General features: G+C 38.0%; 1 protein-coding gene across 13 annotated transcripts in view; it reads right to left on the bottom strand.

Moving 5' to 3' along the window:
• Positions 1-27,752, bottom strand: part of CELF1 (CUGBP Elav-like family member 1) — a 70,330-nt gene that overhangs the window by 39,894 nt on the left and 2,684 nt on the right. For 4 of the 13 annotated variants that reach the window (XR_006165146.1, XM_042790934.1, XM_042790935.1 and 1 more), the window contains exon 1: positions 1,270-1,313. The exons of 1 other annotated variant lie outside the window; for it this stretch is intronic. Coding sequence is in view for 9 of the 12 variants with exons in the window: in XM_042790934.1 (XP_042646868.1) it covers positions 1,270-1,310 (41 nt within the window). In the remaining 3 variants the exon portion in view is untranslated. Of the gene's footprint in view, positions 1-1,269; positions 1,317-13,264; positions 13,306-18,229; positions 18,317-18,687; positions 18,807-27,752 lie in introns of those variants that run through there. 8 more of the 13 variants (XM_042790936.1, XM_042790940.1, XM_042790937.1 and 5 more) reach the window with 5 other exon arrangements.

Below are 27,752 nucleotides of genomic sequence, written 5' to 3'. Positions count from 1 at the left end.
GAAGAAAACTGCCAACTAAAATGTTTTTCTGAACCTGCCAAAAAATCACAGCTAAGAGAATTTGATCAATCAAAAATTCCTTAACTAGCACAGAACATCAAAACATACTCCTTTCATAGTGGCAAAATGTAAGTTTTTCTGGAAACAATACTTTGCCCATCCTACATCTGTAAATCCAGGGATATACAGAACCTACAGATGATAAAGAAAGGGAAAACCAGTGATTTGCTGAAAACTGTTTTATAATCCTTGAAAACACTGATCAGAACACCGCAGTTGTTTCATCATTAAAACAGGAATAACATGTTGATCAAGGAACTGTGAGGTGTATTTATACACATAGTACAGATCTCTTGTTAAATCTTCAATATCCAAACTAACGGGGAGATAACCTGTGTAATACTGGATGCACTGGGAGATGCAGAAGTATTTGATTGCAGAGAGTGAATGCTGCAGAGGCAACTGGGTGTGTCTGAGCACTCCAGGAGAGATGATTAATTCAAGTCCAACATGAATCCAGATAAGCCTTACATATACGGTTGATATAAGCACAAAATAAACTTAGAGCATCAAGGAATACATGCTGGGGCAGCTGCAATCACTTCTTTCTTGTCTGTCAATGACTGCAACATGTACTTGCAGTTATTTAGACTGGCTAGTATGTACAGCTTTCTTTATGCTTGCACAGTTAGAGCATGTCTATTATTTTTCCATAAATAACAATTTCCAACCAGGGGAGAGGAGGGCAGGGGGGAGGGAAAGAACACTTCTGATCATCTGCCTACAATGAGGTTAATTAAAAGGTTATTAAAAGGAGTGAGGCCTCATAATACAAAGAGATATGCATGTCACCGATAAATAAGAGAGGACGTGAATTCAGCACACGTCAGATATTCAACAGTAACTACTTCATGCGTGCTTTTACTATGTGGTAAATGCAAGAAAGCTTATTCTTTAATGAAAAAGGGGTAAGCTACCAGAAGCACCACTGTTAAGAGCATGAAAATAGGCACTAGGGAGCACAGGTCAATTTATTAACTTTCAGTAAATTGTTCATATCTACCTTCAGACACATCTTACAGGCTTCCCACTTGAAAAATGTCATGTTGTGCAAAATATATCATATTCAAATGTTAAATTGAGCCTGGAGCCCATGTGGATTCCTCTAAAATGAGCCCACATAAACACTTCAGATTTATATGATTATACGGTGGCGTTCTTGACACTGTTCACAAACCTATAGACCAACACCGTAAATTCCGGTCTTACCTATGAAAACCAGAACTCATTCCTTCTGGTCTTTCAGGCATCTTTAGCTTTTTTTAAGCAGCCAGTAAAATACCCCAGCAGCCATGCTCACTGTAAGTTCGATGGAAAATGATGCTGGCAACAGACACTCTAGAAAATGGGTTTTAAAAAGGTTACTGAGATTGATTAGTTTACTGAAGAAAGCAATTAAGTCATTATGATTTGATGCTACGCCCACCCTTTCCCTCATCTATCTGTTCTTCAAAATGGAAGTCATATCTGCTTGTTCCATTAAGACAAAACTGCCACAAGTTACAGGCATTGTCACACTGTCATATTCCATGTCAAATTCATGGTTTTGACAATTAAAACATTAGTTTTGTGCAACTATTCTGCTACATACCAATTTAATTCTTGTTATACTTACATTTCTCCTGTGATGAACTTGCATCATTTAATGAATACTAGAATGGTAAATAAATATCTGAAGGTATGTTAGCCAAGACTCAGTGCCTCAGGGTACCGTACTTACGCAGTAACGATGGCAACTGCAGTGACAAAACACTAGTGTGCAAACAGGTTTAACACTGTTTAGTTGAAGGCATCAAGCTAGTGAAATTAGAAGACTTACAGACTTCACCTGTGAAAATATCAGATAGAGTGGAAAAAGATGGTATTTTGCTACTGCATAGAAATAAAAAGAATTAAATGAGGAAGCAGTGTTTCTTTGGAATTATAAAAAACACCAAAGTCATCCTACCAATTGCTCACAAAGAAAGAAAGAAAGGAAAATAAGAGAGCTAAACACACTTATTTTTTGCTCAGATGTCAAATTCCGGCTGGCTTCCAGATCCATTCTTTGACTGTTTCTATTCAAAGGATAATAGAAACAATGTCTGAAATTCCAAGCTCTATGGACTGTAGCTACACATTTAAATGTGGTACTAATCTGACAATACGAACATTAAAAACTTCTACATACTATAGATTCAATCTCATTTTTTTTTAAACATTTCTGAAGCCCTAGATTACGCTGCAGAATATATCAGTATATATGCTCCTCAGACTGCAGAGCATAAATGCTAAAAGTTTTGCTTTTAAGTTTACAGAGTTACATCACATCCTGGGGCACAAAACCTAAAAAACATGCACTAAACAAAAACCCTGTGTCCTATTTTCTTTCCTAAGAAAGCCTTGTTCATTTCAATGAGCAATTAACTCTGAAAGCTAAAGATAATACCGCCTTTTATTTTATACAGTCTGAACCTCAGACAACATACCCGAATCTGAAGCTGAGGGGCTAGTGGGATGGTGAGAGCAAACTATGGGAAAGGATGCAGGGTATGGGGAAATCAGACACTGTGAAGCTTTGAAGGAGACAGATCCTAGAATAAACTTCCCCTCCTGTTATCTGTGCATATCCAGATCCCTACAGTGTTGCTGAATTGCAGTTTTGTTTTTAAACAGATAACCCGTAAGTTACATGCATCAAAATACAGTAGCTATTTGTCGATATTTTGTTGTTTCATTGTTGATCATGTAAGCATGTGGTCAGAATGTTTTCTGCCTATCTTGAAATCCAAACTGTCTCCCCATGCCTCACTGGGTACAAAAAGCCCCTTACCTAGTTGCCAAAACTGCAGTTTCTTCCTCTGCCCATCTCTGACAGTTATATGCTGTGGGTACACAAATCTGACACATTCAGAATGTTGAATTTACCATCAAAATAGATGAAATTTTTGGCTGTCTATAATTCAGATTAAATTAACTGAAAAACATTTTTCTTTATATGAAATTTTTGTAGAAGTTCTCAGGTGGAGAAAAAGCATAGGAGGGGATGACAATTGCTTCTCTCTCGGATATAACAAAGTTGCACCGTGTACTGTCTTATACATTTATCTGAAAGCATTTAATTTCTCCATATTCAAGACCTAGATGCATTTTCACAAATTAAATAAGCAAACTTTGTCCTAAAAATAGCACATAATAAGCTTTTTTTTTCTCCTGTTCCTCTAAATATTTCAGAGGCAGGGGCGGGGGGGGCATGGTGCAATGCAGTAGAAATAAGGTAAATCAATACATACTTGACCCACTTCTCTGGCTTGTGAGTAAGTCCTGTTTACCTGTAGCTTCTACTCCAGTTAATTCTGTGAAAGCTCCGAAGGAAGGAATTCTGAACCTCTGCCTGACTGAAGAAGCCCCAGGACTTCCAGCTATCTGCCAGCAGATGAAGCAGCAAGTCACCTATCCCTCTAGCTTACAGGATGATGTTTTCTCTGCCTAAGCACTCTTAGAAAGGGAAAAATAAAATGGCAGCTCAACTTGCCCTTTTATTTGATAGTAAAGAGAAATGATTCAAAACAAATTATACAAAATTTATTTTCTAAAATGAGGTAATTGGTTTGTTTTTTTTTTTGGAAAGGAGATAAAACTTTGCACTGAAGTGAACAAATTTGTTATTCTAATGAATTCTAAACAGTGAAGCTGATAAAAAGACCTCGAATACATACACTACTTTTGAAATCTTTACTTCTGCTCTTCCTGCCTTCTTAATGCTACGCAACATTCATTTGAAACGCAATCTACTACCACATAATTCCAAAAGCAGTTGTAGTTTTCCTATTTTCACATGAGTAAAGCAGGAGACTGGGCAAAGGCAAATTTGAAACTGGTAAGAGGGAACAACTCTTACTTGACAAACTGAATATTTAGTGGCAGTGACTTTCATAATCCTGTCAAAGCTTGACAGGGTTTGAGCACAACTGGATGCTTGCAGGGATATCTATTTTTCCACTTCTATTTACTGCACATATATATAATTCCCAACTGTTTTTTTTTTTTAAACATATAACCCATGGGCTATATGCATCAAAATACTGCACATGAGAACCACCACCTTCTAGCTAACATTAGGAAGGAACAACTAAGCAACCTCATCTTTAAACACAGACTAATCAATAATTATTAAGATTTGAGACCCATTTGGCTAATGCACATGGTACTAGGCATTATCAGAAGGAAACCACAAACCAGACTGTGTCCAGTGTGGCAGTTCTCAAGTTCCTTAGCCACAACCTTTTACCTTTCTAAATTGACACATCCAGTGCAAAATCTTCAAGTGAAAACAGACACGGAAGACATGGTTTGGATTAAAGCTACAAAAGTTACTGCTTCTCTGTGGCAACTGAGAACACAATTATGAGGTGGCAAAACAGCCTATAAAGTCCTGTACCTGTGTAAGTTTGTTGCATGAAGGTGTTCTGAACTAAGCTGGTCAGAAAAGACCTATCACTTGAACTTGCTGTTTCAGAGAGGCATCAAGGGATTGCAAGCTGCGGTAGAAAAGAAGGTTGTGTTCCCAGCTCTGTACCAATCTGGTGCAAAAATCCAAATAAACTTCCCTTAGCACCTCAATTTCCAGATGTCACACAGGCAAATCAGGACACAGTGATGCTCTCCTGGGACACTAAGAACTGAGAATACTGTTTGCCATAAAGTAAACCTATACACTAGAAAGGTAAACCTTAACAAAAGCAGAACAAAAAAAAAAGCTGTTCCTCTGGACGTGTCGTACCTCCTTACAATAAATCCAATGAGTCTCAACATCCTTCAGTGACTCCTACCTGTTCATCTGTGCAGACCACAGCCAACAGCCAGACTAGTTTGGAGCTACTTGCACGCCGATGGGCAAAGGTCAAGAGTCAAATGTTCTGTTTTGACCTCCTCCCCCTCACTTAACGCTAAATGATTAAGAACTTAATGCCTTGAGACACAGCCCTGGTTTCAGCTGGGTTAGAGCTAATTTTTCCTCTTAGTAGCTAGAATAGTGCTGTGTTTTGGATTCAGTATGAGATTTACTGCTCTGACAAATTTATTTTAATATGAACAGTGGATTCCAAATTTTTCAGGAGGGAATGACAGTATAAGGCTTGTGCATTGTTTCCTTTAAAAACAGGCCAGTAAATATCCAGCTGAGCTCTCTGCAGCAGATGTCTATTATTTCTATTAATCAAAATACCTCTAGATTATAGCACAGACTGCACAAAGAAATCCAGTTCCTCCTGCTTGCTCCCCATGCTGCTCGCATTAGTGCCAAGGCACTTCAAAGGGCACCAACAAAGTAGAACACCAGGTCTTTAGACAGGCCAGTGACTTTAAGCCATCATTTTGCGGGAAGTACAAACAGTGAAGTCCAGGAACCAGCTAATGCTCTGACAGAAACATCTTTGACTTTAATGTAACAGCAAAAACAAGTAAGAAAAACTTGTACCTACAGTATTATCCACATACCAATGTGATGCCAAACAGGTCTGCTTTGACTGCCACATATTTATTTGTCTGATCAGCCTAGATTTCCCTCTTGCTTTTATTTCAAACAACAAATTAAGTGAACGCATACATCAGCTGTTAATAGGTCATGTGTGCCTGTTATCTTCTTAAGCAGCTACTATCTCCAAACTAACTTTTCAAACGACAGCTAAGAAAGCAAAACCTTAATGACTGATACAACAGCATTTCTCCTCTGATGAGAAATGATGATGGTATTTCATACAAAGAGCAGTAGGGTTTTGGAACTCTTTGTTGGCAGGATTAGAGCAGATGCAATAAATTTACACAAGTGCAAGAACAGAGTGGACAAGTACTTGAAAGAGACCCATCAGCAGCTAAACCACAACAGGTTAGGTTCTCCTGAGCTGAAAACAGAGAGGCCAAGAGATCACCAAGTCAATTTGGTGGTAAAAACAAGCACTATAGATTATTAGACTTTATAAATGGCAAAAATAGGTCTGGAACATTCCAAAGTGCAGGAGTATGCCTGTGCATTTGCACTGGGACAAAACAAAAAGTACTGCGGAAAAAATATGAGTTGTCCTGTTAAAACTCCTCAAGAGCTGAACTATATACATACTAGGTAAATGGTAATTAAAAATGCTCAGCTATTATCAGCACTATATTCAGTTACTTTATTAAGTAACACCAACACCCACCCCGCCCAAGCTACAGAACCAAACACCCCAAAACCCACACCTCTAGACTTCAGGAAATGTTACAGCACAGATAGTAACCGGTATATACGCTTTCCCCTCTTTTTAAAATGCCTTGCAATTGCTTTCAATATGTCATCATATAACTGATGGACAAATTCAATCTGTGGTATACTCAATATCTGGCTCACTCCTGAAGACAACTCACGCCAGACAGTAGCTGTGCAATATGAGAGCTTATCTACCAGGAAACAAGTTACAACATGCGTTCAAATCTGAGAAGCCAAAACCACAGCAGCTAGGTCCCACTCTGCCAGTAACTGCTAGTAACAGGACGCCTAACAAGAACTGAGAAGCTGAAGGTCTTAAGACCTTCTTACAGTAGATGAACAAAGTTCACTATCTTTAAGACAGCGGTCTCTAAACTTCTTCAATTTTCCTTTCATCCTCCTCCTCTTCATCTCCTTACGTGACAGGGGACACAGGCGCGCGCTGTGAATACACTGACAGGGCTGTGGGTATCAATTCTGCAATGCCAGCGACGCACAGCTCTGCAGACAGTGATCTGCTTCTCTAGGGTGGAGCAGCTGCAGGATGCTTACCCTGGGTTTTGCTCTCGTAGGGCATAGCTGTCAGCCAACACACCAGCATGGGGCTGCTCACCCAGTGCTTGACCCGCTGCAGCTGTGTCTGCTGCTTTGGTGATGATACTACAAAGGCTTGCAGGGGCATTACCAAAAAGAGAAAAAAAATGGAATAGACTGGCCATGAAACCGCCACCTGATGATGACCTCAAACACCCATCTCGGACCATAAGATTTCTCATTACCCTATGGCAACAAGGAACAAGAAAGCTGATAGCCTCCAGAGCCCTTTGGTTTGAGATTACTCAAGTATTTTTGCATTATTTTGAGGTATATCACAACTATTATTTCCAGAATCTGTACCTATTTAAATCTTTTTTTTCCACAAAGGCAGAAACTCCAAAGAACTTCAGATATCACAGTTTACAATACTGTCATTTACAGAGTGACAGCTTTGGTTAGTATTTACCTAGATTTTTCCAAAACCAGCCAGTATCTGCCCACCCGGTTTTCAAGGAGAGTACCTGTGCAGCATTAGGGTAACAGTCTACTAAATTAGCATCGTGAAATAAATAAGAGGTGTCCATGTAAGTAAAATCTTCAAATGAAAATATTTTCCTAGAAGCTCCATCTCCTCTTTGGTGTTAAATTATCCCCTTATACCTGTTCCCCAATAGTACATCAAACACTTCCATTTGTCTTCATAGAAGACAAGAGAGGTACTTGGATTGTTGTCTTTCCCTTATAGTGTAAGACATTTTCTTTTGCTAGGTTTAGATTTCAATTTTGTAATTGAAGTTCTCAATCATGACCTTAATAATAGTGATCTGAAATGTATATTCAATTTCTGACTTTGAGCTAAATTTTGTTTATCTTGCATATTTTCTTATTTTTTTCAGACTAAGTAAACAGAGAGGAAGACAAAATTCAGCATTATCAGACACTTCTTGGTAGCAGTAGTGAATTAAAAAAAAGAAAAACAGAAACACCACAAACATTAAAACTTGCTGTGATGCAAAGAAGACAGCAAAGGCCTGGCTGAGAAGACAATGTATGAAAGATACTAGACACGAAGCAAATAAGCAGACGAACAAATTGCTAAAAGACCAAACCATGAATTTGGCACAATAAATTCATGACAACTTATGTGAGCATCTGTACCCGTAGAACAAGTAACAACAAGCCTTAATGCAGGCTCCCTAGACCAATTAATTTTGGCAAATCATAGACAAGGAGTAATCATCACATGATTACCCCTCTTTGCAAGACATTTTACAATTAATAATTGATACGAGGAAGAGGCAATGATCTATGAATCCCAGGGCAACTGCTTTGAAAGCAGAAGTGTATAGATTTATTTCTTTCATTCTATGAAGACATACAAATGTTGAAAACAACAACAACAAACTGTAACAGATTTAATCCTTTTATCCTTATTGTGGGGATTTTTTTGTATAAATAGATGTGAAATGTGTGTTTCATGTAGCGCTTAAACTCTAGGGGAAGGTATGCAAAAGAAAATTTCACTTAAAAATTATTCTTTTTTTTTTTTAAACATCTGCCAACATTCCAGCATTGTTTGGGAAGCATTTTGAATTATCATCACAGTGCTAAAACACAACAATGGTTATGTTTTGCAAGAGACAAACTGGGAATCTTAAGTACCTAAGAGAGATCGGAAAGACCTGCAGACACTTTGGCACTATAGAAGAAAAAAATTCTTGAGAAAGGAGGAAAAGTGGCTTGGTCACAACAATAGTAAGAGGAAATAAAGGCAGCAGTATGACACAGAACAGGAGACAAGGCAGGAAAGGAGTGTAAGAAGTGAGGACATGCATTTCTATCCCGTGGAAGGACAGAGAACTACTAAAGTGAGACAAGATGGAATATTTAAGGCAGCAGCAAGGTTTGAAGGTTTCCCCCTCTTTCTTTTTGTTTATTGCCTGAATTCAGACCATGAGACACACAGAAAGCATGCATGATAAATCACACTTTCACTTCAATGCTAAAATCTTAAACAGAAGAGAGTAAGAATACTAATGCTTGCAAGCTATCATGCCCTGAAAGCAGAAGTACAGATCCAGTTACACTGCCTTTCCCCTCTTTCTCTCCTCAAATGCTGTCTCTGAGCTGATAAAAATGACCTTTTTTTTTTTTTTAAGATTGGCCAGAAGTTTACCTTTAGGTATTTCAGCGTTTTGCATAAGAAACAAACCCTTCAAGCAACTCTATGGAACAGAATACTCTAGAACTCTTTACCTTTAGGTATTTCAGCATTTTGCATAAGAAACAAACCCTTCAAGCAATTCTATGGAACAGAATACTCTAGAACTCTTTCAACTTTTTCACTTTGTAAATACAAACACAAGACCTAGAAATCTGGTTTCAAATGGGCCTGTATTTTGTTGTCTTTTCTTGTATTACAAGAATCTGCAGCTCTGTGCTTAGTCGAAAAGATGCACTGGAAACAAACATTTTGTCATCTCTGCAATATTTGCTAGAGAGATTTTTTTAAAGAATCAACTATACATTCTTGGTTAGTTTTCGGCCACTAAAACAGAGCCAGAAATTATTCTTCTGCCAAGGAGCTGAAAATCCACTGGGTCCTGGAAAGCTCTGAACAGTCTGCTTGTCTTCAAGCCAAACATGCCATAAAGCACTACAATGGGCAAAGCAACTACATTTACACAGATAATTGCTGTGTGGTTGCTTATTGGACCCAGGGGAAACTACAGAAACAGCTATACGATTCCAGGACAATGCCATATATGAAGACTGTTGTATTACCCTACACAAGAACTACAGTGAACCAAAAATGCCTTAAACTAAGGTTTACTACAAGCAACATACCTTGTGCACATGTAACACCTTAAAGTAAGAATGGGTCAGTTACTATTTTTTACTTAAGAAATGTAATGTGTAACCTTAATTCAAACGAACAAACTTCCTATTATTACAAGATTTTAAGACCTATCCTTATTGAAACGTCTTAGAATAGCAATCAGACCTATTTAAAAATGTTTCTGAAGTACAACAGAGGCATTTTTTTTCTTCCCCTGTTAAGTTTCAAGAGACCTTTTGGACTAAACAAAGGAACAACTCTCAAGTTTCATTGCCCCTTGCTGCCATCAAAACAGCCCTGGCAAGCCATTTTGAAGATTCCTTTAATCTCACATTGTTTCTACTAATAGTACCAGATACAAATGAGAATCAGTTAATATGATACTACAGTAATAATTCACTCACTATTTCTCTCTCATTTCATTTTATCCAAATGAAAGCTTTTTGTTGCATGTTACCTGAAGAGAGTTCACATGCAGCCCAGACAGCTCCAGGAGAGCACACTATGCAGTTAAAATAGTAATCAGTGCAATAAAACTTTCTACGTAGTGCATCAACTTAGAGCATGACTAGGCATGATTTCCCCTGGCTCTTGGCACAAGCCTGCAAAGGCTCCAGTATTGCCCATGAGCAGAGTGGAAGAGATCCGAATGGGATGCAGCATACCTGAAAAGGCAAACAATTCCATCCATCACATACACCGTGGGGTAGAAAAGACTAACAGATGCAACAAGGGAAGTTCAAGCATCACTCCTGGCACAGATGGATAAGCAGGCATCCACAAAACTTCACTAGCTTTTAAGCAACACATGCAGGACCATAATCAAAATGTCAGAGAGTCTGTTTCTGAAAAACATCTAAACTTTTCAAGCCTCTAGAGTCAAAAGACAAACAGTACGACATATGTACCTCAGTCTCCCTCATGAAATGAGAAAATACAGCCATGCCTATCTAAAAATTTCCTCTTTAATAAGGTCTAAATAACTATTAGACTAGATATAGTAGAACTCAACTTCAGGAAGAACTAAGCCTAGAAAGAATGGAGAGTACTACTCCGATCCAGAACAGTCCCTCCAAACAAAAAATAACTTTATAACCAAACAAACTTACATCTACTTTCCTAAACTATAAATGCTTTTTAGAAGTATTGAGGAAGAATTAACTTCCCTTATGGCAAAGAACTGACGTTCCTTCTAAGTAAACAAATCTAAAATCTTTTAATGCCCATTTTCATCTCCATGCCAAAGACTTCCATTTTAGAAGAGGTTCAGATCTGCGTAAGTTTTATTTGAACAGACATGTTTCAGGTAAAACCAGGTAAGTTGCTATTCATCATACAACATATGCCTACAGATCTGTCTCAAGTTTTCATTAGACCTTACCCTCAGGAAAACAACAAGATCATCCTAAGGGTGAGGCAGGGCAGTAAGAACAATGTGAACACTACAGTGCTCTCTATTCACTGGGCATTTAAACAGTATAAAGGCATTTTTGTCCTCCAGCAGGATATCGGCACCGTGAATGTGGATATGACAAGTCAACACAGAGGTGGGAGTTCCTCAGTCTTGAAACTGTCAATGCTCATCAGGTACTTTTAAGACAAAAGTATTTTACAAAAGAGTAACTGTTTATTCTGCTCTGGCAAAGTGTGGCGTATAAATTTATACAAGGATATAAGTAGCAATCCCAAGTCTCTGAGTAAACTCTATTAAAAAAAACTTCTCTTGTCAAAGACAGCAGCTACTGTAGAAGTGGGGAACAAAACCAAGTGCCATTTCAAAGGCTGACTGATTCCTGATCTCAAAGCAAAGCTGACTCTTCCTCCTGCCACCGGTTTTATTCTGATATATATCTGTGGAATTAGTTTATGGAGTTAATCATCACAAGAGGTATTTCATACTGGGATGTATACAAACAATTGTATATACCATTACTAGATGTTCAAGACTCAATCCTCTTCCATTCGGACACCTTTCTACATTCACATTAAGGCAGATGAATTGAGGTTTATGTTGCTCTTAAGATGAGAAGCCACGGATCATGCACCAAATGGAAGTGTTCTGTTTCATAAGTAATTTTCAGCAACCATAAACTTGATGATTACTTTGCAATTTAAATAATCTGATTATTTTGTTACTTAAGTAATCCAAATCTACTGATTCTAGACCTGTGGTTTTTAATTAGCAGAATCCCATGAGTTTGAAAAATTAAGTCTAATCACAGATTAGTCTGTCTCAAAAGATACAAACTCTTCAGACAAAAACCACAACTGTAATAACCAGTACTCTCCTTCCTATTCTCTGTATGGTCCTAATAGAGCAGCAAAGGAACAGCAAAGACAAAGTACAGAGCACCAGGCATTTGGGAAAAAAAAGTTGAGTGTATTGCAACACCCACAATGCCTGGAGACCAATGCCCTCAAACCGGTTCTTCCAAACACAGGGGTCAATCATCAGTTCTCTAAAAATCACTTGAAAATTAAGGTGTTCCTGAATTTCTTAATCCAACTTTAGCTCTTCCTACCCTGATGAGTAACGTATGGAGAGACAGGATATCCTGCACTTTAAAGACAAATTTTATTTTCTTTCCGATACAGACATGACTAAATCTTTTCCAATGTATTTATGAAAACTGTAGCAAATGTCTGACCATAGTAGAAAACAAGTGTTTCCTCAAGACAATATCAAAACTCAACTCTCCCTGGCCATCTACAGACTAAAGCACACCTTAAATATTTCTGCCATAGCAGAGCTGATGATTCATCAGAAGAGCAACAATCACCACACTTTGAGCATGATATTGTTACTTAACATAGGAGTTACAGGTCAATTGTCCTCAGAAGTGAGCTGAAACTCTTAAAGTGCACAGTTACAGACAGTCTGACCTGTTCTTTTGGTACTTCTCTGACCACACAGTAAATCATTCCAACTTGCTAAACCAGAGAAATAACAACTTAATCACAAATAAGCTTTTTATTGGGTTGTCAAGTTGACTTCATCTACCATGCAGTCAAACTTATCACGAGAACCAAGCATAACCAAAGGACACAGGACTACTCGGTTGGAAACGGAGGAAAGGGGAGTTGTCTCAGCAGTCTCATAGAACTACACCCTTACTGGACTTCAGGCATTAAGAAAACTGCATCACAAGATCCTTGCCTTTGTCTCCAAGCATTTTCATCACTAGACAATGTTCCCGTTCTGCTGCACATAATCAAATTTATCTCAGCCCATTGGAGTTGTTCCACTAATACTCACCTTTAGGGTTTCATGTACTACAAGGTATTTCAGATTCGTTCTGAAGAAATTACTATGAAGACACACATTTCTACTTTGCAGTTAGTAAAGTTTCTAAAATTATTAAATTACAGCTGGAGCTAAAGAAGCCTAATCACTTGGTACTTGCAGTCCTAATTGTCAACACTCCCAACCCCCTTTAGCAGTACAAAGGCAGGAAACTGTGAAGAGTTTAAGGTTCAGGGAGCACTGCTCAATGCAGTGGAAAATGACTGCTTTCATCATTGAAAGTAAAACCAACTTCTCCCTAAATGTTTGAAAGGAAGCTCCAATATATAACTGAGGGATACAAACTGTAGTTCGGTCATACCTGCAGCTATGTACCTCCCTCTAGACGTTCCAGTCTTCACTCTAAAAGATAAGGAAAAAACAGACATCGAGTACTCCAGAGTTAAAATCAGATAACAACAATGATTACAACATTAATTCCATCTTGCAAAGCACTGAGGACTGTTAAAGTATATTTCTAATAACAGTAGTCATCTTGAGGTGGTAACAACTCTCATTAGACTCAAAAATGAAGTTGCACATTTCAAAAATACAGAGAATGGATGAAAGGGTGCAAAAACAAGGACTGCAAATGCAGCATGGCTGAAGACAGAAGCCTGTAGCTTCCTAATAATATTCAGTGGACTTATCTTACCTGTCTGGCTCATGACAGAAGCAGAGTTACCAACAGCAGTACCTGCAATCCTAAACTCCTGTATTACATTATTTTGACAGCAGCAGTACTAACTGATGACAACAAACCTGCAGATGGGAACTCTAATGTAAGGTAGCATAGATGGAAATGTATGAAAAAGCTCTGAATTAGGGAACACAAAGAACTATAACAACACAAGGAAAAAAAGTGTTCTTAAGCAAATCAACCAGGAACCATACAGACTTTCTGTACAAGCACCTCATAAGTAAGGGACGCTACTCTGTGATTCAGGGTTCTCTTTTTGCTGATGCAGTAATTGATCCACAACACAAGCTAGAATATATTTAAATAAAAAATTTGGATTTTTTAGTGTTGTGCTTTGTTTTTTAATAATTTCTTCTCCACTACCTCCTATGTTATTTTGCAGCACTACACACAAGGTAGTCTAGGAGTATTTTATAGAAAATACAGATCCATTTACTCATCTATAGATGCCAAACCAAACCCTGCATCTGTCTGCAAAAAGAGTTATACAAGGCTATTTAAGTTCCCACAGTTTCACTGCTTTGCAGGCCTGTTCATAACCTTTGTTCTATATTCTCTGAGAAGTGTGGATAAGTGATCCATATCCTCTTCTAATTCGTCTTGTAATATACTTGGGGTATTTATCACGTGTCCTCATGCCCTCTTTTCCAGAATTCTCTCTTGAGAATTTTTATCGCTGTTTTGTAGTACTTTTCCATTGCTCTAATTTCTTCCTAATTTGTCCAATTGATTTAATAATACATTATACCCTTTAAAGGAACACAGAATCCTAAAACCAACAAAAATTCAATTTCTTATAATACTAGTTTAGAACAATAAAAATCAGTTCATGAATCCTGAGAAGCATAAGTCAGTTATCGAAAATGTGTATTTTCAAAATTATGAATTTATATTTTCTAGATTATTACTGAAAACTAACTATTAGTCAGAGGACACATTACATACTTATATTTGTTCTGTTTCACAATAACATTCTGGATTATGAAACTCCTACTAGTGATTCAGGCAAATATGTTACCTGAGGATACCTCCTTCCCCCTCGCACACATTCCTTTGCTTTTTTTGAAGCTTAATTAAAGAATATTTGTTTATGGACAACAAATGGTCTTGGATTCCTGCTAACAGACCTGGCTTCAAAATGTCATGTAACAAAATTTCTGTTTTCTTCCTTTTAAACCCAATCTTTGCCAGATATTTAAGCCCTATGGAAGTTATCATAAACGCTAAGTTGTATTTCTGTGATAATCAGCTTTCAAAAAAAACCTGAAATACACAGCTCATTGATGTTGTAAATGCTTAAGAATATAGTGGTAAACAAATTTTTAATGTCAAAAAGCAAATTTTCCTGTTGCACATATAACTATGTAACACTCTAGAGAATTAATTTAAAAACTTCAAAGGAACCAGAAGTACAGCTAACATAGCCAGAGGAACTCATAACTCTTGGATACCTTTGGGAAAAAATATACATCCCACTGAATCAAAGGCAAAATCCAAGACAATAAAAACTTTAAAAAGCAAGCAACAAATCTGACAACAATGTGTAGAAGGACTGGGAGAATGCTCTTAAATCGTAAGTGTTTCTCAAAACAAAATTGTTTTAGCATGGTTCATTTAATTCATGCAGAACATAAGTACACTGAATACTCTATCCAAGTTTATACATCAGAGAAACTTGGCCAAAAGGCCAAAGACTCTGACAACTGTATTTCTTCTCAGAAGAAATCAGGACTTGGATACCTCAGATCAAGGTATATACAGCTGGCATGCTCCTAGTAATGTGGGTAGCACAGCAATTTCTGTAATTAACTGACATGGCAGTAAGCTCCTGTGCAAACTGCAGATTCACCCCGACCGGGTATTAAATGATGATAGCAAACTGTTTTCATAGCTGCATGAGTGTAGGTTCTTAGTGGGGAGAGCAAAACAATTACCAGGTGTAAATTGGGACATCTCATCACAGCTGTTACGAAGAAGATTCTTCCTCAAGTTGCCCCCCTTACTTAAGTGCTGCCTCTGAGTGTAGATATCAATACTAACTTCTGTACAAAGCTGGGAGGAACTATGACACCAGTTGACAATTCCAAGTAGAAAAATGAAGGTTTAATACTTCGATTTAGCACTTGGTCCTGACAGATCTAAGAGTGACAAAACACACTCTTGCTGATGACCAAACAGTTGTAACTTCTGGTATGCAATATAATATAAATAGAACTGCAGCTGGTAATGAAAACAAGTGGCTCTAGCCACCAAGTACAAGACAATGGATATGAGCCAAATAAATCTAGCGATACTGCTTTGATACTTGGTGGCACAACTTCAGTCTCAGCAATACCATCTGTAAGAGAATACTGGATCATTTAATGGATTCTGATCAATGAAATTACTGTCACAGTCAGCACTTGTCTAGACCAGTTAGTTCTGATTTCTCACTATACTTTCCAGGACTTAATGTCTGTGGGATGTCAAGATCACCACCGACAATTAAGGAGGCTAACAGATAAAATAGACCACACAGCTCAACCTCAGATGTATCCTGGCGTCAACCGTCTCTCACATAAATCAACATTCAGTCTAGACTCACTGCGGATTTACATACTTATAAGTATTGATATGGCCAATAATAAAAACTTGGAAATATAAAAACAACTATTTCTCTGCAGGAAGTACAGAAGGCAGGTAACAATGAATCAGAAAGTGAAGGAGCAAGTGCACTAGATAAGTCAGATTACGACTAGAGAGGCCTATACAAATCAGATGAAGTTTCAATTACTGCACAGTTTAGGCCACAGCCCACAGAAAGCGTATCACTTTCTAATAAAAGTTACTCATGAGACAGCAGGACAACAGAGATAACAACAACAAACTCCTGTAGTGCCAAAACCTTACCAAGGAAGCAGCCATACCTTCTTATCTGAGAAATGTCCTTCTACCACCATCTTTACACCACTCAAACCTCTCAGCAACAGAAGATGCTTGCTCAGTGCAAGGCAACAGCTCCCAGTCACTGGGCCTACTCACTTTATTTTTGCAGACAGAGCTGTCAAATACTGTTTTTCTCTGTGCTGCCAGCACAAGTACTAATGTGCATACAGGTTAGCAGTCTGTACAGTTAGTAAGTAGACCAGTGGAATTACTCACGACAGTATGTTTCACTATCAGAATATAAATTTGTTCAACTTAAGATATAATAGGAAGAACAGAATGAAGAATAGAAGGGGTGCACATTTTGGGACCACTGCAGATCAAGACAAAAAAAAAAAAAAAAGAGAGGAAAACATCTTAAATGCCCTGCTTCAAGTTACTGTAACCAGGACATCATAAAATACTTAAGCTTTGATATGTAGACCATATCTGCAATGTCTGTTTCATGCCCAGTCAGCAATTACAGCTCAAACATTCCCAAGACTGATCATTAGTCTTACAACCCATAATGAACCTGTCAAGAGACTCACTTCGAGAATGCAAAGCAATCATATGGTCTACTGTTGAAAACATGAGACTTGGGCTTAGAAGACGTGAGTTCTATTACTAGCCATGCACTGAATAGTACCGGACAAGTCACTTTATGGTCCCAAGAGTTTCTATTTGTACAATATTATCATTTTATCTGTTTTCTTTGTGAAAGGTATTTTGAGAACTAGTGACAGAACGTATTCAATAGGAATTAGAGAGTATCATCATATAGTTACAGCAGCATCTCAGCTGAAAACCTGGCAAACAACTTCATAGAAAAAAGATTCTACAAAACATTTGTCTATTAATAAAAACCAAAGAATCTCACCAAAAGATTTAAACTTGCTATAACCTTCCAGATTATGGCATGAAGGGACTCTCCAAGTATCTCAAGAGTTGCAAATACAGAAGGTACACAGCAATGCAACATTTTATTTACTTTTTGAATGAGGATCCAAAATATTCAGAAAACACACACTCATGCTGTGCTTTATGGATATTGTACACACCAATGAAAGACCTAACAAATGTAGCAGAGTTTTCCATCTTCTTTGGGGTAAAAGACTAAGGTGTAGCAGAGAGAAACAATATTCTCAGTTTAACCACTAAGCCTAGTTCTAGAAGCAACAACACTAGCTGAACTTTAACAGCCTCATCCATCTCAGCCACAAGATTCAAATATTAAAACTTCATTTACCTACTATTAAAGGAAAAAAAAACAATGGGAAAATCATCCCTGCGCAGTGTTTGCATAGTTCTGTGTTAAATAAGTATTTTATAATGATATCAAGGTATTTACACACTCCTTTTGACTGCACAAAAGAGAAGAGATTCAAATCCAAAGAGAGAAGAAAGATGTATTGCAGGTCTCTCCACAAAATCCTCAAATTGCAATTGCTATTCTGTACTATTACACCTAGACTACTGAAAGCGGACACACAGCTTATGACTAGTTCCATCTACTGCCAGCTTTAGAGGGAAAATGATTTTGAGGTGTCCCAATTCTGAAACATCAGAATCTAACTGGATACAAAATCTTGAGTAGGCCTGAAATACTGTATTTGCAAAATGTTTAAGAATAAACATTTATATGTTATTTCAAAGAAGCACAACTAAGAAAGACTGATTTACCTTAAGTTTGTATCTGTCTCTTGCTTGACTTATATTAGGCAAATACTTGCCATGAACTCTACTGTGCAGAATCTGCCATTGCCATGCCTGCAAACCAAAGAGTAAATATATGCTCAATTTTCTCTCCTTTTTTTTTTTTTTTTTTTAATAGGTACATGGTCAGATCCTCTGCAGAAGTAAATGGAGATAAGTCTCAAATTACAGTTATTTATGTCTGCAAAGAACTGGAGTCAATGCTCTATTTTAAGGAATTAATATTGATTGAAATCACTTTCAACGGCAAAAAATTTTTACTAACAATTCAACAGACTTAATACTGGGTGTGTAGAGCTGAAGCTTTAAAAAATATTTTGTGCCATTTCTTTTTCTTCAGAGGCAAACACTGGAGTTGCTGTGGGAACGCTAACTTAGGAATGTCCTGACTTTTGTTCAAAAACCCAAACGAAGTGAAATCTAACCATTTCATTGCAGAGCAGTTCTTCCTAAGCTTCTACTCAAGCTCTCTGAAGGTTTCTCATTTGTTATCATTTCCAGCATCATTTGTATAAACTTTTGTTTCTTTTTTGCAGCATTTACCCTCCCCTTCAATATCTTTATACAGTATCTGAAGCGTATAAGCCACTGTAAATATAGAAAAAGCAGAAAAAAAAAAATCTGCATTTATTTACAACCTTATACCTACTGAAAATACATCAATGCATAAACACATGCAGCACCCCGAAGCATTATTTTTGTCCGAATACCATTCACAACTGTAATGCCACACTTAAGATGAACTGTTCTGTCTGAAGAAGCCTAACTTTCATTCTTACTTAGAATCACCTAAAGACAACTAATAGAATGTCTTTCCTACTGGTATCAGCAGCCTTCTACTCTGCAAACTACCCTCACGGTCCGTTTTGTGACCCTGAAACAGCTCCTCCAGGCTGCTTGCCTGTGGCCATTAACGCTCACTGACCCTCATGCCAGAGCAGTTTCACTTGCTCCTCTCTCTTCCAAAGGCCTCAAATCCTCCCTGCTGTACAAGGCTGGATCTGTCACCTGATCTTAGTCTTTAGCTGGGTGGAGGGAGAAGGATCCAGAGTGTCAACGCACTTTGCCAAGAACTAGAGACCCAGTACTTGCTTGTAGTTTTATGCACGTATTTTCAGACGTTCTTCACTTACAGAGTTCTCCATCAATTCTTTCCATTCACTTTTCCTGGAAGGCACAGTATGACATCAGCTGATTTCCACCGCTAGCAGGAGGAGACTCCAGAAACTTTATGACAAAAACAAGTGCTATAAATACAGTTTTGGCTGCACAAGGACTCAAAATAGACATAAAATCCTCTTCTCTACCTTGCTGAATTCTCAGGGTTTCTATACCTCATATCTAGATTCTGGAGGTACCTTACACTTCCTGAATCAACACCTGATATGTAACAGTCTGCGTGGTCCATTATCTTCTCATTGTCCTCACATCAGCGAAGTTCACCAATTCCTTCCCAAATGAACAGCAGGCTTCTCTGTACAGCAGCATCTAACACAGCCTGTATCAAATACTGCATCAGTAAAGAAATACGTTATGACAACATTTAGTACCTCCCTGTCTAGAACCAAATGATATGTGCCACAGCAGGGAACCCATGCAAACAATTTTTTCTTCACTTTTTTGGGTTAAATTACTAGAGAAGACTATATAAGCTCTTCATAAATATTAGATAGAAATAGGACAGAAATACAAAGGAATAGATCAAAATATTCCTACTGTAGATCCAGTTTAAGCCAATGCTCTTGCCAAAAGAATAGAGCACAAGTCTTTCTTCTCCAGCTATCCATCCCCACCTCTGTATAACAAGCCTGAGAAAGGAAATGATCCAGATGTGATCTAGCCTACCAACAATAACAGGAAAATAAGAGGTTTAAATCCAGACATGTTCCATGGTTCAGTTCACTGCACAACCACTGATGCTTTTGGCAACACAAAGGGGAAACGCATGAAAGACAGAAGAAACCTCTTCCAGAGCAATACTGACACACACTCATTCAAACTAGTCATGGAACTACATCATCAGACTTAAGTGTGAATTTCACATAATTAATCCTCTACTGATTAATCCTTTTTAAACGCCTTGAGTGATAAATAAGGCTTACACTACTTCCATTAAGCAGCTACTATACTCATAAGTGCATGCATGTTCTTCCCTATAACCACCTTTACTGTCCCAATTCTTTGTCAGTGGACTACCTCCAATATTTAAAGACCTATCCCTCCCTATCTTGATTGAACTATACGATTCAGCTTTTTAAAATCACAAGTAAATATTTTTCAACTTACACTGTTCACTTATTCTTACCGGAGTTTAATAGCTTTTCAACAGCAGTTTTAACTAACTTCAAATGAACACTGGACTTAACTCCAAATTCTCATAACCTTCTCACATGTCCACCCTTAAACCTAACTTCATTATTCATCTGCACAGTTATAACATTAAAAAAAAAGTGTTTTGTTTTGTTTTTTTTTTTTTTTTTTTCTAAGAATAAAAGCAATAAAGTAAGAAGAAAATAAAAAATGACCCCTTCCTGTGGAATTTCCGGACCCTCAAAGCATGTCAGACAAAAGTTGGTTTCTTACTTGTCTCCTACCTCAATGAAAGCTTTTCCGCAACCAGGATAATAATGCAGTCAATACCGAATGAATTACTGGGTATTATCCCTTAAAGTATATATGGCAAATATTATTTTGGGCCCTTAAACATCTAAAGCATTACATTTTGCTACATGAATCACTTGAACTCCTGGAAATAGGCAGAGCACTAAGTTACTCTTTTTGCACCAGTGGGCAATAGGTGCAAGACAAATTTACTCTGTAAGTACCTCAAAGCATCTGCCTTCCAAGAAACACAACTGACAGGTTAGCTCAGCTCTGAACAATGTCACTTCCTTACACATTGCCTGTAGGAAGATTCTTACAAAATTGAAGATTGAAACCCCACAGTGCTATTCTATAGCCTGGCTTTATCTTTCATCTACTCAGTGCACTTGGTGAACACCTATTTCTTCAGTGTTCTACCCATTTATTATGACATCTTTCACAGAATGGACAAACAATATTTTTTAAATACGCAACAGCATACTTCCAAGAGGCCTCTGAAACTGCTTAATCATATTCCTGCTACAAGTCTACAAGCAAAAATTAAGTATGCTATCAGAAAACACTTTGAAGTAGAGGAATTGTACAACCCCGATCAGCATCAAAATTTGCTTTTGATTGGTATTTTAAACTCAGAAACAGTTTAGATTATGTTTCTGTCACTTTGCTCGGGGTAGTACAAATGAAAGGATGTGAACTGGTGAATTGAGGAAGTAGAAACCTGGGAAGAAAGGCAGAGGGCTTTAAAAGGATGTAAGAATCGGGAAACATCTCAGGACACGTGAAACAACAAGCTTAACGTCCCAGAAGCTGCATATTCACAATTCATTCCATAGGTTTTCCAGATGAAGATGAAACAACTACTAAGTATGTCCCTCTTAAACAAAGAATGATCAGAAAACAGCCACACAAAGTTGCTTGAGTTCAAGCAGTTCAAGAATGAGATGACCCTCTGTCACATATCAACCACAGATCCCTGCCTGCAGACACAGTGCGATTCAGACACTGCCCGGCAGCTGAGATCCCCCAATTTGCCGCTTCCAAATTTGCGATCCACATAGCTTTCTCAGAAGGAAATAACCTGAAGACACTGCAGTGGTAAGGAAGAAAAATAATTTATACTGAATTTATGGAACATAGTCCTCAAGAATGATTTTAGCAAGATGTTGACTTCTGTTTCACAAGTGAAACAAATGTTTTCCTTGTTCAAATTCCAGAAACAAAAGGCCTGATGCCTATTTGCATAGATATTCAAAAAGCAGCAGAATTTCTAAGTGGACAGCATTCCACAGAAGACAGAAGAAGTACCCTACAACCTACTTCCCTCTTTCTTCCTCTCAAAAAAAATTATTGCCAATGTTAATGGTGGATCCAGCTGCTGCCACTATTTTGAGCACCTTCCTGCTACTCAAAGAACATCATATCAACACTTTCCTGCAGTGTCAGCAGCTAACAGACTTCCTGCACTATTTGTTCACCTGATCTACTAATGAAAAGCAATTATGAATAGTCCTCCCAATGTGTGCACGGCCTTATTATGAAGTTTATGTAAATGCACAGCCAAAGAAGTCCTAGTTACAAGTTTCTAGCTCTTCCTAACACAGTATTTCCTACAACCCCATCCATCCCTAAGCACTGACTCCTGATTACAAACTAGGCTGGCCAGGGTCTAGCTTCTCATTAATCCCCCCTTGCCCATAACAAGCAAAGACAGCACTCAGTTCTTCCAGGACAGGATTTGGCTTTCATTAATCTTCGTGGCAGACAGTGACAACAGACCTTTTATGGAAAGATACAGGCCCTGGCTAATTACTCCCCAAAGCAGGCAGGGACATTGAAACCCTCATCCCAGAAGACAGCAACTCTTCTGGAGGTTAAAACTGTGTCTTTCTGATGCCACTGCCACCCACTACATGCTCTCCCTGCAAGACAACTGCCTTCCCTCCTCCACTCCCAGTCCCTAGACTCCCAACTTGGATGAACTGCATTTTACAAAAAAAGAAAACATCCACAAACAGATCACCTTTCACTTGGAATGCCAGTCCTCCCCAGAGACGCAGAGACAGACAGACAGACGTAACAACAGACTGTAAGCCCTGGCTCTCAATTCTGCTCAGCAAATGCCGAATGCACACAAGGCCAGCCACACTGCCGGGTTAGCTAGCGTGCTGCTGCTGTACAAATATAGAAAGCAGAAAGTGGAACAACCGTTTCAGCAGAAGAGATCCTGCTCAGCTCTCCGGGAGGGAGGAGCAGGGAGCTGAACCAGCTGAACTGCTTTACCCATACATGGTCTCTGAACAAGACCATTGCTAAGACAAGTTCCTTCACACAGGGTCACACTGTGCAGGGAAAGAAAAGAATTAAAATGTACAAACTTAAAGGAGTTACTGTTTGGAAATGAGTTCCAAGTCCATTTTGCTTGAGCCCACCTTAGTAATGCAGAAACACCCAACACACTTCATTCAACAGTCTGGGCAGCAACTCAGACAACACAAGACAAAAATCTCCCTTCCAGGGAATCCCCACAGCCACCAGCATTTCAAGAACTGCTGAACCAGCCAGGTCTTCCTTGTTGCTTGTAGCCACACACATACACATACTAAGCTCTTGGTTTGACCTTCTTCCCCTTCACCCCTGCCCTCCAAGCCCCAATTGAATTATAGCAATCTCTTTAAACCCTTCTCCCTTTTTTGAGTATTTTCCCCAACCAGTAAGCAGGACCTTTCCCATCGGTTGATACAAACTACAACTTGCCATATCATGTCTGCTTCCCCTGTAGTCCTTTTTGCCAGTTTTTAAACACAAACTAAACCTTTTTCCATGAATTCTTCCTAAAAACAGAAGAAATCCACTTCTATCCAGCATCCCCACCTCTCCCTTCCCTCCACCCTTTTTCATGTTCTGGCATGGAAAAAGAACAAAATTAGCACAACTGAAAACCTGAATCTCTTGGTATTCAAAGAAAAAAAAAACAAAAACAAACTGGCATAGCCCTGATTTTTTTTTTTAGTACACAGGTGTGACAGTCTGCATACTCAAAAGTAGTTTCATTTGTATACAAAAGCTTAATTTTTCTTAAGAGATTTATTACCCTATGCTGCTGCCTATTTCTTATGCTTCGTGTATCCCAGATTGATATGGCAATACAGAAGTTACCAGAAAAGTTCTCTCATACAAATAAGCAGAAATTGCAACTTTCAGCTGTATCAGGAATGTAGTAACCAATTCAGAACTCAGAGAAGTGTACTAGGTGGTTAGTTCTGGTAATGTGACTTGCAAGTGATATAAAAGTGCTGGTATTTAAAGCACCAATCTCAATATTTTTCAAATTTCTCATGACTGAGATAATAGTTTAGGCTCCCTGCAAATTCAGGAAGACATCAGCATACTAAGAATTAGCTGTAGGTCTAAGCATATCCTGAATTATTTTTCCTCACAAAAAAAGGATCAAGAACACGTGTCGTAGTTCTGCTCCCCTGAAAACAGTCATGAAATGCCTATTGAACAGTCTTCAATTAAATGAAAAATACTTTAAAACCCAAAGAAATTCTAAAGCAAATTTTGCATCAGTGAATCAGTGTCACAGCAGCTTCCACACGGTGAAATACAGACAGTACCACCTACAGCCAGTCTCTGATAGTGATCAAACTGTGGCACTGAATGCACAATCCAAAGTGTAATATGGGCGGCTTTATTCCATAAACGTTCAAGTAGTCTCAATTATCTTTTCCCAAGTCACCAAGCATATGATCACAGATTTCTAAGCGGTCAAAACTGCTTTCCAGAACATATAACCCTTTTTTACCCCCAAAGATTTTGCATATTGATCATTTTCAATGGTAGTATCACTTCTAAAGTCACTTATGAGTGAAACAGTAAAAATTTCTTGCATGGTCATAAATTGTGCTAGACATTGTACATCATAACACAATGACAGACAAGACAAAAAAACAAAACAAAACAGAAGAAATATAATTCTTCACTAAGTTGACCTGTCATCAAGATGTATGTTTTTTAATTTAGATGTTTAAATGGAAAATGAGAATTTTTGGAAGGCAAATAACTAGTAGGTACAGGTGAGTTGGCATAAAGATTTTGAGATGATGCTCTGCTTAGGGATCTGAGAGTCTCAATGAGAGAAGAATTACCTTTATGCTGTGTTCTGCTTACAGGAAATGCAAGAGCTAGATGTGACATTCAAAATATATTCTCTCTTCATGAAAGACCAATATTTCACTGCCCTCTGAAGAATCATTTATCAAATCTCTATCTTGTAAGGTTTTACATAGATACTAAGATACCCCGTGTTTGTCCTGCAAGTCTCTACATACAGAAAATTAAGAAAGATGCTATCATTTTTGTATGTAGACTTGGACATTGTCTGCTAAATACTTAATTTGAATTACAGGCTTCATAAATAACCAACTCCTCTGCTTTGAAAAAAAGACATTAATGTTCCCTTTCCACCACATTCTGAAGGATTTGTGGATAGCATGCATATGTTGGAATATCTTTTGAACTGCATAGTTTGAGGCAAAACCAGCACAGAATATTCATGGATTCAGTGAAAACCTGTATTCTAAATGATGTTTGAAGAACAATAGTTTTACTCTGACATGTGAAATGCTGAATCTAGTTGATAAGAACTACATTATTTTTGTGAAAGGTGCAGTACAAAACAGCCTGCAGATAGAACTGAAAGCTACAAGGAAGAACAATTTTGATGGAGGTGGAAAAAAAAGTCAAGGTCCTGAAACACTTAAATTAATTTCCATTAAAAACAATGTAAGACATCACAAAACTTCACTGAGTTCTTATAAGAATTGGGAGAATTCTTATTCAGTTCTGAGAAAATGTGCAGCAAGCTAACATAAAAAAAAAAAAATCGTCTGCAAAGGAAAGCCTGCCAGATATTATACCAACAGGACAATGGATACTCAACAAACACTCATCCTCTTATCCACATGCTCATTCAAAATCTCCTTGAGGTGTGCTGCAGAAAAGGACAAAGAACCCAAAGCACCTGCTCATTTGTATGAATTTCAGCAATATCTAAGCCAGTTATGCCAAATTATATTTACAAGTAACTTAAACCAATGTGAAAATCCCAGAGAGATATGTTTTTAAATCCAGTTTATATAATCTTGGTCTACCTGGAACTTTAGCACCACAAGCCAAGCCATTAAATCAGCTATAAATCTACATCAGTACAGACTCATTACCAAAACTTGCAGTTGGCCAGTTTGCTGCTAGTACTCTGTCTCTAACAGAGCAGCCAGTAAACCAGCATCTCTTTTCTAAAAACAAAAAACAAAAAAAAAACAAAAAAAAAAAAAAACAAAAAAAACAAAAAAAAACAAAAAAAAACCCAACAGATCATGAAATACTGAGAACACTGAAGACAGAAGGGTAATATGCATACATGAGACAGAGAAGACAGATTAAGGACGATGATTCCACTCCTCACAGAAAGCTTTCACACACATATATCTGTGCCACAGACTGTATTACCTAAAGTGAAATTCTTTGCCAAGAGCTGAAAACAACTGAAGACTTTTGTTCAGCTATCTAGTTGCTCATTGTTCATCCTGAATTCAGTTAGCAACAATGCCTTTTCTTTTAAAATGCACAGAGCTAAGATGGATGGAAGTTTTATGCTACTCAAGATGTCAGAAAGACTTCCTTTACCTGGGACGATGACTGCGCTGTACTGTATTGCTGTCAAACAAATAAGCCTGCTCTGTCTATCACAGTTCAGACTCGTGAGCTATTCATCCCTACAGCAAAGCATCTGCAGACTAATTTGCACTGAAGTTTTAAAGCAATTTACATTTTTCTCCCTTGCTCTATCCAAATTTCCTGCTTCGACCTAACATATATTTTAGCTTTACATGCTCGAGGTGCAAACAAGGTGATGCTCAGTTGGCGTTTGGGAAATCTCTTGAAAATCTGAATGCTAAAGCTCTCTTTTCACTGTTTTGCCCCAAACACAAAGTGTCCTGGCAGGACAATCTAAAACAGATGTAGACAGCAGCAGCAGCAAAGGTGGTCTCTTACATTTTTTCGTGTAACACAAGCATCTCTAATGACAGGAGGAAGGGTAATAAAACCACCGGTTATTTTTTCCAAACAAGATAATCTCTCTTGCCTCAAGAAATCTTGTAACAGGATCACAACTCAAGATACTGCACTGTGATACTTCAAAAGAAATACCCATTAGAGGGCCTATATAACTTCCTCAATTTACAACTCTCCTTCTAATAAACCCTCAAGTATTCTACTCTGCTTTGATTTATACTGTTTTTTCCCTCGTCAAATAACTGATCAATGGATAAAAATGATACTTTCTTGCCTGAAGGCAGTTACCAAGGCAGTGAATAACTCTGCACATAGTCTTGGGGAATAGTAAACTAAAGGACAAGAAGCAATACTGAACATGCCTTGGTTGAAATAAAACATTTAAGACATTCATGGCAAGGCTGATAAATAAGAATGCAGAAATATAAATGTGAGTCTGTTGGGCTACTGCTGCTATTTCAGTAGCAAAACTCACACTGTGACTTGGAAAACCGGATTGCCTCATGGACATATCACTGAACAACAGTCTCCATTTCAACAGTCAGAAGAGTGGGTTCTTCTGAGATACCCCAGGATAATAATAATAATCAGGAAATCTCAAAAGCAAGGAGGATTTGTATCACTTCCCACGTAGCCTAAAAAAAAAAAAACCACTGAAGAAAAAAATTAGAGCAGACCCTCTGAGGAGATTTGCGGCAGAAGACCCAGAAGGCAAACAGATGAAACTAAGAAGCAGAGTAACTGGTAGGCAATAACTGCATTTCATGAAAGAAAGGTAAGAAATAGTTAAGGAACAACCTGCTCGCAA

This window comes from Tyto alba, unplaced genomic scaffold (assembly GCF_018691265.1).
Source record: "Tyto alba isolate M040663 unplaced genomic scaffold, T.alba_DEE_v4.0 Super-Scaffold_18, whole genome shotgun sequence".
NCBI lineage: Eukaryota > Metazoa > Chordata > Aves > Strigiformes > Tytonidae > Tyto > Tyto alba.
Note: the sequence above shows the minus strand (reverse complement) of the source record. Positions and strands in the feature narration are given on the sequence as shown.